Source organism: Stenella coeruleoalba (assembly GCF_951394435.1).
Source record: "Stenella coeruleoalba genome assembly, chromosome: 2".
Lineage (NCBI taxonomy): Eukaryota > Metazoa > Chordata > Mammalia > Artiodactyla > Delphinidae > Stenella > Stenella coeruleoalba.
In genome coordinates, this window is record NC_137147.1 from 39,810,330 (window position 1) to 39,823,053 (window position 12,724).

Genomic DNA, 12,724 nt, shown 5'->3' on the forward strand with positions numbered 1-12,724 from the left:
CTTTTAAGCAAAATAAGGATCTGGGACAATAGATAAGAGTATAGGTTTTGATTTGCACTGTTTGGAGAGTATAATTTAAGAAAATAATAGTTTTCTGGACAGATTTTTAAAAATGTAATATAAATGCTATACAGATTTATTGATACAAACATACTGAAAAAAATAATCAGTGAAAAAAGGTGCAATGGAAAAAAAATTGGAATCCATCAAAAAAAATTGGGGTTAATATATACATGTTTTCCTTAACCACTGTGTATTTTTAAACCTAATACTTAGAAAGTCTAAAATAAATTCAGGCATACCTCATTTTATTGTGCTTTACTTTATTGCACTTCACAGATACTGTGTTTTTTAATGGATTGAAGGTTTGTGGCAGCCCTGCATTGAGCAAGGTTATGGGCACCATTTTTCCAAGAGCATTTGCTCACTTCGTGTCTCTGTGTCACATTTTGGTAATTCTCAAAATATTTCAAACTTTTTCATTACTACCATATTTGTTATAGTGACTGATGATCTGTGATCCGTGGTCTTTGAGGTAACTATTGTAATTATTTTGGGGTGCCATGAACTATGCCCATATAAGAGGGCGAACTTAATTCATAGATGCTGTGTGTGCTCTGACTGCTCCACTAACAGGCAGTTCTCGTCTCTCTCCCTCTCCTCAGGCCTCCCTATTCCCTGAGACACAACAATATTGAAATTAGGACAATTTATAACCCTACAATGGCCTCTAATGGTTCAAAAGAAAGGAAGAGTTGCAAATCTCTCACTTTAGATCAAAAGCTAGAAATGATTAAGCTCAGTGAGGAAGGCATGTTGAAAATTGAGATAAGCTAAGAGCTAGCCCTCTTATACCAGACTGTTAGCCAAGTTGTGGATGCAAAGGAAAAGTTCCTGAAGGAAATGAAAAGTGCTACTCCAGTGAACACACAAATGATAAAAAAAGGTGAAACAGCCTTACTGCTGATATGGAGAAAGTTTTAATGATCTGGATAGAAAATCAAACCAGCCACAACATTCCCTTAAGCCAAATCCAGAGCAAGGCCCTAACTCTCTTCAATTCTATGAAGACTGAGAGAGGTGAGGAAGCTGCAGAAGAAAAGTCTGAAGCTAGCAGATGTTGGTTCATGAGGTTCAAGGAAAGAAGCCGTCTCCATAACACAGAAGTGCAAGGTGAAGCAGCAAGTGCTCATGTAGAAGCTGCAGCAAGTTATCCAGAAGTTCTAGCAATGATCATTAACGAAGGTGACTACACTAAAGAACAGATTTTCAATACAGACCAAACAGCCTTCTACTGGAAGAAGATGCCATTTAGGACTTTCACAGCGAGAGGAGAAGCCAATGCCTGGTTTCAAAGCTTCAAAGGATAGCCTGACTCTCTTGTTAGGGGCTAATGCAGCTGATGACTTTCAGCTGAATACAATGCTAATTTACCATTCCCCAAATCCTAGGACCCTTAAGAATTATGCTAAATCTACTCTGCCTGTGCTCTATAAATGGAACAACAAAGCCTTGATGACAACACATCTGTTTATTATTTTAAGCCCACTGTTGAGAACTACTGCTCAGAAAAAAAGATTCCCTTCAAAATACTATTGCTTGGGGACTTCCCTGGTGGTCCAGTGGTAAAGAATCCACCTTCCAACGCAGGGGATGCAGGTTTGATCCCTGGTCGGGGAACTAGGTTCCCACATGCCACATGGAGCACCTAAGCCCACGCGCCACAACCACTGAGCTTGCGTGCCTCAACTAGAAAGCCCATGTGCCGCAAACTTCAGAGCCCACGTGCCCTGGAACCTGCTCATTGACAATGCACCTGGTTACCCTAGAGCTCTGATGGAGATGTACAACAAGATTCATGTTGTTTTCATGCCTCCTAACACAACATCCATTCTGCAGCCCATGGACTGAGGGGTAATATTGACTTTCAAGTCTTATTCTTTAAGAAACAATTGCATAAGGCTATAGCTGCTGGAGACGGTGATTCCTCTGACGGAGCTGAACAAAGTAAACTGAAAACCATCTGGAAAGGATTCATCATTCTAGATGCCATTAAATGCATATTTGATTCATGGGAAGAGATCAAAATATCAACATTAACAGAAGTTTGGAAGAAGTTGATTCCAACTCTCATGGATGACTTTGAGGGTTTCAAGACTTCAGTGGAGGAAGTCACTACAGATGTGGTGGAAAGAGCAAGAGAACTAGAATTAGAAGTGGAGCCTGAAGATGTGACTGAATTGCTGCAATCTCATGACAAAACTTGAATGGGTCCAGAGTTGCTTTTTATGGATGAGCAAAGAAAGTGGTTTCTTGAGATGGAATCTACTCCTGGTGAAGATGCTGTGAAGATTGTTGAGATGAATACAAAGGATTTACAATATTACATAAACTTAATTGATGAAGCAGTGGCAGGGTTTGAAAACCTGTTTTGAAAACACAAAAAATTGTTGTGTCTCAGGGAATAGGGAGACCTGAGGAGAGGGAGAGAGACAAGAACTGCCTGTTAGTGGAGCAGTCAGAGCACACACAGCATCTATGAATTAAGTTCGCCCTCTTATATGGGCATAGTTCATGGCACCCCAAAATAATTACAATAGTTACCTCAAAGATCACGGATCACAGATCATCAGTCACTATAACAAATATGGTAGTAATGAAAAAGTTTGAAATATTTTGAGAATTACCAAAATGTGACACAGAGACACGAAGTGAGCAAAATTGAAAACCAATTTTGAAAGAAGTTCTACTGTGGGTAAAGTGCTATCAGGCAGCATTGCATGTTGCAGGAAATCATTCATGAAAGGAAGGGCCAATCGATGCAGCAATCTTCACTGTTGTCTTATTTTAAGAAATTGTCACAGCCTCCCCAACCTTTAGCAACCACGACCCTGATCAGTCAGCAGCCGTCAATATCAAGGTAAGACCTTCCACCAGCAAAAAAGATTACAACTCACTGAAGGCTCAGATGATGATTAGCATTTTTTAGCAATTTTTTTCTTTTACATTATAGGTTATTGCAAGGTATTGAATATAGTTCCCTGTGCCATACAGTAGGTCCTTGTCATTTACCTATTTTATATATAGTATGTATATCTGTTAATCTCAAACTCCTAATTTATCCCTCCCCCTCTTTCCCTTTGGTAATCATAAGTTTGTTTTCTATGTCTGTGAGTCTGTTTCTGTTTTGTAAATAAGTTTATTTGTGTCATTTTTTTTAGATTTCACATGTAACTGATATCATATGATCTTTGTCTTTCTCTGTCTGACTTACTTCACTTAGTATGTTAATCTCTAGGTCTATCCATGTTGCTGCAAATGGCATTATTTCATTCTTTCTATGTCTGAGTAAGCAATAAAGTATTTTTAAATTAAGGTATGTACATTGTTTTCTTAGACATAATGCTATTGTACACTTAATAGTTTACAGTACAGGGTAAACATAACTTTTATATGCACTGGGAAACCAAAAACTTTGTGTCACTCGCTTTTTTACAATACTAGGTTTATTGCAGTGGTCTGGGACCAAACCCGCAATATCTCTGAGGTATGCCTATACGCCAATTAAAAAGAGACTTAAGAAGAAAGTATACAGTGTCTTCACTGTCCCACTGTAGACCAAATTTAAATTGTGCTCCTAGGTAAAATCTGAGCAGACGGTTTGTAAAGCCTAATAAATGCAGAATAAGGGTATTATTTCCATATGACAGCTACAGTAGGAATCTGCATCAAATTAAAGAGTATCTGCCATGACAGAAATGAAAGCTGTGAAAACTACAATAGACATGTTGTATCAATACATTTTACCTGCTTCAAATTATTGGCTATAAAAACCAAATTACTCCTAACTATACAATGCTTGTGTGGTCAATTATCTGTGAGGAAAATATTCAATGTGTGTACACTGATTCTCTTTAATATCCATATGTTAATTTGCAAATATAGGCCACTCTAAACCATGTAGATGCTTCTCAACAATCAAACTGTGATGAAATTATTTGTTGTTTCCCTCTTAATGTGGCACCTAAAAAATGTGTTTATGGATGTTAAGTAAACTTATTGTGGTAATCATCTCGCAATATATGTAAGTCGTCATTATGCTGCACACCTTAAACTTATGCAGCACTGTAAGTTTATATCTTTATAATGTCAATTATATCTCAATAAAATAGAAAAAAATCTTAAAAAAAAAAGTGTACGTTCCGGCTTCCCTGGTGGCGCAGTGGTTAAGAATCTGCCTGCCAACTCAGGGGACATGGGCTTGAGCCCTGGTCCGGGAAGATCCCACATGCCGTGGAGCAACTAAGCCCATGTGCCACAACTACTGAGCCTGTGCTCTAGAGCCTGCAAGACACAACTACTGAGCTCATGCGCTACAACTACTGAAGCCCGTGCTCCTAGAGCCCGTCCCGTGCTTGGCAACAAGAGAAGCCACCACAACGAAGAGTAGCCCCTGCTTGCCGCAACTAGAGAAAGCCTGCACGCAGCAATGAAGACCCAATGCAGCCAAAAAAATAAAATAAATAAATAAGACCAGTAGGATATTAGAAATGAAAAAAAGAATTATTAGCAATAGATTATTTATTTTAAAAAGTGTATGTTCAATTCACTTACTTGCAAGATACAAGTTGGGCAATTTTTGCGGGGGAGGGCAATGATTTTAATGTTGATAAATTCAACAAATGATTACATGTAAGCACTGTTAAGTATTTTTAGTTTTAAGAGCATTCATTAAAGTATATTTCTGTACACTGAAACCAGGGTCACTTTCACTTCATTTAAATAATCTAAAGTTGTTTTATCCTTGTATCTCAGCAGATAGTTTAGCCTAAGTTAAATGCATCCTAAATGTTTTGACAGCTTGGAAATCTGGTTCTGTTATATGGTTTAACTAATGATGTGTTGTCTTGCTCTTTTGGATGGCATTTTTCTTTCATTCATTTCTCAATAACAAAGGAAAATTTAAACAAGCTTATGATTTTAAGAGCTTAATCAAGCCATTTAGGTATGTATCTTGGCAAGTTTAAAATGTTTAATCCTACTTAAGGTTTGACAGACTGACTATGGAATAAACTGCTAAGCAAAAAGAAAAAGAATTTTTTTTCCAAAATTTCACACAAAAATACAGTCTTCGGAATGTTAAAATCTGTTTTAGAAGAATTTAAAAGAAATAAGAAATTCAAATTCTCTTTTATCTTTTTTAAAAGAATTCTCTTATCTTTATATTAAATTATTTAATAAATATTAGAATAAAGTTTACCATCTGAGAGATATTTTTCCTACGTTATAACAAAAATGGGCTAATTTAAAAAAACATTCCACATGTGAAAAAAAAAAATTTCTTTGCAGCAGGCTTTTCATGAGAGCTTAACCACGCTGAATAAACTAGACCAGATAGAATTCAGGCACTCCAATTCTTACTAGATCTCATCAACAGTTAAGCCCCTGAAGCTATGGTTTCATTAATGGAACAAAGTTTCAAAAATTAAGATGACTAGGACCAAATTGATTTTACGGATTAGAACCAGCCTGATTCTCATGCTTGAGTATCCCCCAAAACATACACACACAATATTGTACAGAAATAAATGGATACATACACCTAGCCAAAGAATTATACTCCATCTAAGGTTTTAACAGAATTGGTATGCTCTCCTCTTAGTTAACCAGAAGAGAAGCTGAATTTGAAATGCTATTCTAGCTAAGCCTCTTCAAAATAGATACAATGGAGGAAACAGTTTTGCAGAATAAAAGTGCTTTTAATAACACATTGAAATAAAATGGGATACCTTCCCAACAAAAAACAGAGTTAAGAGAAAAAAGACATTAACACAATGAGTTCAATTTTAGTGAGGAGATAAGCAATACACTATATTTTAAACTTACCACAAGAGCAAAGAACACCATAAAGAAAAATGATAAACTACTTGTGTAGCCAAGAAAGCCTGTAAAATAACAGTAAAATAAAAAGCAATTTATAAGGAAAGTGATCCTAACGTGCAGCTAAAGCTATACATCTTGGGCATGTTTTTTATTACAGTGCTTGGTATCTGGGGCTTAGGGTTGAGAATAACAACATTCCAACTATCTGTCACAGATCATTTATGTAGCTCTGTACAGCAGAATTGGAACTGGCTTACCACTAATGGTACACTGTAAGGAAAGGCTGCTCTTTAATGTTCCGTTGTAAAGGTTTTATTTTAGTGGGGCAGACAAAATACTACTGCAAACCAAGTAATAGGTTAACTAGGCAGGGCTGAAAGCTGAACAACCTAAAAGTCCAAGTTCAAAATTATTCACAACCACCTTCTGCTAAAAATGTGGTACTATAAAATTTAAAAGCCCCTTAATAGTATTTTCTTTCTTTCTTTTTCTTTTCTTCTAAACAAATAATGTCCTCTTCTATAAAGACTTACCTATTTTAGGAAGAAGTGCAAGAGGGAACACAATGGCAACACAGATAATTATTAGCAGTGTTTCTCCATCAAGATACCAAGACCTATTAGGAAAAAAAGTTCTATTTTAGGCACAGGACTTCAGTGTTTGTGTTTACACACACACACACACACACACACACACACACACACACACAAACACACTCATACAGTATAACCATTACAACCACCCATTAGGAAAAGCCTACTTCTTTTTGTTAAAATATGTTCTTGTGGGATCCTATTATTCTTGTTAATGAATTCACATTTAAAAATGTATCAAAACAATGAGATGCCATTTTTCAACTACCAAATTAGCAAATATTTTAAAGTAAGACAATAGACAATGTGAGTGAAGAGTGATGAGATGTACACAAAACTAGTAAAAGTATAAACTGTGTAAATTACCTTTCTGGAAAGCAGTTTGGCAATAGATACTGAGAGACTTAAGATATTTGACACTTAACAAATGACTATTAAAAATAGAAAACAATCATCAATAAGAACATTTTTGTAAAAAGATGTTTACTGAAAACATTTAAAATAATGAAAATTGGAAACAAACATCTAAGACCATGACAATTTTAAAATAAATTATGAGACTATGGGACAATCATAAAAAAATGTTTTATAAGTATAATAATATACTGAATATATCATAAATATATTTAGTATGATAACAAGTTTGAGGGAAAATATAGATTCATTAAAAATGGAAAGGAACTGCAATATATTGATAGCCATTATCCCTGGGTGGTAGAATGATGGGTACTTTTTCTTCTTTATAGTTTTCCATATTTTTCAAATTTTCAGGAAAGGGCATGAACTACCAGGAGAAAACATATGACATTTTTCATATAAAGGCAATAGAATAATGAATGAGAAAAGGTAGATTAAAAGTGTGATAGTGTATTTGATTATTTAAAAAAAATGGATGCACATTTTAAAAAAGTAAGAAAGATATACTTAAAATACCAAAAGTGAATATTTCTATGTAGCAGCATCGAGAAATTTTTATTTTATTTACTGGTTGCATATACATGGTTTTAATTTTTCAATATAAAAATACATGTGTTGAAGTTTTTAAAAATTAGACAATTCCCCCAAGACTTTAATAGTAAAGACTTTGCTTTAGTACATAAAAATTAAACAATTCATGAAAGAAGTACAACTAGTAAATACATATGAAGAAAAACCCAATCTCTGGTGCTAATTAAAGAAATAAATAATAAGGCTATAGAAATTAAATGAGTAAAAATATTAAAAAAATAATATTCAAGGATGTGGAATAATTGGTCCTTCACACATTGCTAGTGATCTTGTCAATTAGCATTATCTTTTGGAAAAACCTTGATAATATGTACAAAGGACAATAAAAATGTGGAAATCTACTCTAAGAGAATAATCTAAAATATAAAGAATTCTATGTGCATGAAGCTGTGACTACAACATTATTATAATATTAGAAAGTTGAGGGACAATCCTATATATCTAACAATAGAAAATGCTTATGTCAAAAACAGCACACTCTTTTTAAAAAAAATTTTATTGGATATATGTACATGTATAACTGATTCATTTTGTGTACACCTGAAACTAACACATTGTAAATCAACTATAATCCAATAAAATTTTTTTAAAAAAAGCACACCCAATGGAATGTTAAGCAGCTTTTGAAAAAAACATTTAGTAAAATAGAAAATACTAATGATAGAAATACAAAATAAATATTATTAACTATGTTTGAAAAAATGCTTTTTGGGAAAAATTCAAAGGAAATAAAATGATAACAGTGATTAGGTAATTGCATAATTTTAATTTGCTTTCTCTTCTAAATTTTCTGCAATGTAGCTGTCATATTTTTACACTGAAACATATGCATATATACTTATGCATATGGTAACATATATGTACAATGGTAACAAAGTAAAATTCATGCTAATATGAGAGCTGGGAGCATCAAAGACAATAGGTATTACTTTTTCAAGTCATTTGGTAGATGCTCTCAGAATTTCCAATTGGGTATAATGTATCCTTTCACTACCAGAGAGCCAAAGTCTCCCAGTGCCTGTTAAATTAAGAAAATGGACAGGACAAATTCCTAGAAATGTACAATATATCAAGACTGAATCAGGAAGAACTAAAAAATACGAACAGACCAATAATGAGTAAGAACACTGAATCAGTAATCAAAAACCCACCAACAAAGAAAAGCCCAGGACCCATGGTTTTATTGGTGAATTCCAGCAAACATTTCAAGAAAAATTAATGCCACTACTTCTCAAACTCTTCCCCAAAACTGGAGTGGAGCAAAAACTCCCAAACTCATTTTATGAGGCCAGCATACCCTACTATCAAAGCCACATAAGGACATTGCAAAAAAAACAAAACTACAGACCAATAATCCTGGTGAATATATTATAAAAATTCTCAACAAAATATTAGCAAACTGAATTCAACAGCACATTAAAAGGATCATACACTATGGTCAAATGAGATTTATCCATGGGATGCAAGGGTGGATCAACATATGAAAATCAATCAACATGATATAGCACATTAATAGAATGAAAGATAAAAATCATATGATCATCTCAATAGCTGCAAAAAAAAGCATGTGACAAAATACAATATCCCTTCATGATAAAAACCTTCAACAAATTTGATATAGAGGGAACAAATCTCAATATAATAAAGGCTATAGGTTGAAGGCTTCTTCTCTAAGATCAGGAACAAGACCGGGGTGCCTACTCTTACCACTCTTATTCAACATAGTTGAATAGTTATTCCACTCTTATTCAACATGGAAGTCCTAGCTAGAGCAATCAGGCAAGAGAAAGAAATAAATGGCATACAAATTGGAAAAGAAGTAAATCTGTCTTTATTTGTGGATATGGTCTTATATATAGAAAATCCTGAAGATTGCAACCAAAAAACTGTTAGAGCTAATCAACAAATTATGTAAAGTTGAAGGATACAAAATCAACATACAGAAATCAGTTGTGTTTTTATAAACTAACAAAGAAATATCTGAAAAAGAAATAAAGAAAACAATCCCATTCACAATAGCATGAAAGCAATAAAACTTATGACTATTTAACAAAGGAAGTGAAAGATTAGTACACTGAAAACTATAAGGCTTAAATGAAAGAAACTGAAGACACAGACAAATGGAAAGATATCCAGTCTGTGTTCATGGATCAGAAGAATCAATAGTGTTAAAATGTCCATACTATCCAAAGCTATCTATAGAGTCAATGCAATCGCTATCAAATTCCAATGACATTATTTCCCAAAATAGAACAATCCTAAAATTTGTATGGAACCACAGAAGACTCCAAATAGCCAAAGCAATCCTGAGAAAGAAAACACAGCTGACTTCAAACTATACTACAAAGCTTTAGTAATCAAAACAATATAGTACTGGCATACAAATAGACACACAGACCAACAGAACAGACTAGAGAGCCTAGGAATACCCCCTCCCCACCCCATATACTGTCAACTAATATTCAACAAAGGATCCAAGAATATTCAGTGGGAAAATTGGATAGCCATATACAGAAAAATGAAACCTATCTTACAGCATTCACAAAAATTAACTTGAAATAGATTAAAGACTTAAATGTAAGACCTGAAACCATAAAACTTATAGAAGAAAACACAAGGAAAAAGCTTCTTGACATTGGTCGTGGCAACAGTTTTTTTTTTAATACGACACCAAAAGCACAAGCAACAAAAGCAAAAATGAAAGGAACTATATCAAAATAAAAAGCTTCTGTACAGCAAAAGAAACAATCAACAAAATGAAAAGGCAATCTACGGAATGGAAGAAAATATTTCCAAATCATATATCTGATAAGAGACTAATATTCAAAATACATAAAGAACTCACACAGTTCAATAGCAAAAAATCAAACAATCCAATTTCAAAATGGGCAGAGGAAATAGACATTTTTTTTCTCCAAAGAAGATATATGAATGGCCAATAGGTATGTGAAAAGATGATCAACATCTCTAATCATCAGGGAAATACAAATCAAAAGCACAATGAAATACCACCTCACACCTGTTAGTATAGGTATCATCAAAAAGACAAGAGAGGGACTTCCCTGGCAGTCCAGTGGTTAAGTCTTCGCCTTCTAACGCAGGGGGTGCAGGTTCGATCCCTGGTCAGGGAGCTAAGATCCCAAATGCCTCGCGGCCAAAAAACCAAAATATAAAACAGAAGCAATATTGTAACAAATTCAATAAAGACTTTAAAAATGATCCACATCAAAAAAAAATCTTAAAAAAAAAGACAAGAGATAACAAGTATTGACAAGGATATGGAGAAAAGGGAAGACTTGTGCACTGTTGGTGGGAATGTGAATTGGTTCAGTCACTATGGAAGACAGTATGTTGGTTCCTCAAAAAATTAAAAACAGAACTACCATATGATTGGTCCAACAATCCCACTTCTGGGCATACATCTAAAGGAAATTAAAACAGGATATCAAGAAGATATCTGTACTCCCATGTTTATTGCAGCATTATTCACAATAGTCAAGATATGGAAACAACCTAAGTGTCTGTCAATGGATGAATCGATAAAGAAGATGTGGTGCACACACGCACACACGATGGAATATTATTCAGTCATGAGAAAGAAAGAAATTTTGCCATTTGTGATAACATCAATAGACCAACGTGAGCATTATGCTAAGTGAGATAAGTCAGACAGAAAAAGACAAATACTGTGTATCACATATTTGTGGAATCTAAAAAAGCTGAACTTGTAGAAACAGAGTAGAATGGTGGTTAGCAGGGGCTGGTGGGTAGGGGGACTGAGGAGATGTTGATCAAATGGTACAGACTTGCAGGTAGAGGATGAATAAGTTCTGGGAATCTAATGCAAAGCAGCAACGTGATTATAGTTAACATAACTATTTTATATACTTGGAAGTTGCTAAGAGACTGGATGTTAAATATTCTCACTACAGAAAAGAAATGATAAGTACATAAGGTAATGGAGGTATTAGCTAACACTACAGTGGCAATCATACCACAGTATATAAGTGTATCAAATCTACATGTTGGACACCTTAAACTTACACAATGTTGTTATATGTAAACATCTCACTTAAAAAAAAGAAAAAAAGTAAAGAAAGAAAAGGTTTTCCTCTACATGGGCTTCAGCCCATGGCTTCTAACACAAACTTTATGATTCACTGTGTCTCTTTTACACCTTGGTGTACGAAGAAGTCCTCTTTAATGTATCTTTAAAAGGTACTATTGGACTTCCCTGGGTGTGCGATTTCGATCCCTGGTCAGGGAACTAAGATTCCGCATGCCATGCAGTGCAGCCAAAAAATAAAAAAAGATACACAATAAAAGGTACTGTTGGGTGCTGACAACTTCCTCTTTAACAGAACAAGAGATGGAGCAACAGCAGAAGCAACACCATGAGCACAGCTCACCCTTCTCCACCCTAACTCATGTCTTTAGGAAATGCATGTGCCAGAAACTAAAACCTACACATAAGTATTTCTAGCTAATGGGCCTGCATTTGCACATGCCCCTCAAGTCCTGGTATGCAGGAGGTTCTAAGAGCGTTCAGAGATTACAAATACAACATGACACTCCTCGGCATATTCATCTTCTAATCACTCTTGAATACATATGAAAATGAGAACTTCAAAATAACCCTCACTGAAGAACACCTGGCAACTAAATTTCTGAAGCTGGCAAAAAGCCCAGGGCTCTATGCCTGAAATCTCCTTCCTTCTGGGACCCAAAAGAGACTCAGACAGTTGCAGTGCAAGGGGAAAAAAAGGCCCAGAGGCACACCAAAGTAGATTCCATCTGTTAATTCTGCTGTCCCTGCTGTCACGAAGGGAGAGCTGGGCAAAGGGAGCACGTTAATCCTCAGGACCAAAGACTCTTTTCTCCTGTATAAGAATCTTAGGAACACTTTGAAATTCTGAACTTTATAACATACACTATTATATACTTTATAACTTTATAATTTGAGATCACAATTCACTCATGTCTGTAGAAGCCACATGATTGCCCAGAGCACTGAACTGGGGGCCAGAAGATAACTTCACCTCCTCCCAGCAGTTAACTCAGAATCACAGAATTATTGAATGTTAGAGCTAGAAGGGACCTCAGAGATCATCTGGTTCAACAACTTCATTCTATGTCTGCAAAATCAGCAAAAGGATGATGATGATCTTAGTAATAGAAGCAATGGAAATACTCTCTATTCTTCAAGAGTCACTCTGAATTTATGGTATTTTTTCAGATAC

General features: G+C 34.9%; 1 protein-coding gene across 2 annotated transcripts in view; it reads right to left on the reverse strand.

The window, feature by feature from the left end:
* SLC38A6 (solute carrier family 38 member 6) overlaps positions 1-12,724 on the reverse strand; it is a 75,326-nt gene that overhangs the window by 15,947 nt on the left and 46,655 nt on the right. For both annotated transcript variants that reach the window (XM_079914278.1, XM_079914277.1), the window contains exons 7-8: positions 6,417-6,499; positions 5,887-5,945 (exon numbers count right to left, since the gene is read on the reverse strand). In XM_079914278.1, the coding sequence (XP_079770404.1) occupies positions 5,887-5,945; positions 6,417-6,499 (142 nt within the window). The remainder of the gene's footprint in view (positions 1-5,886; positions 5,946-6,416; positions 6,500-12,724) is intronic.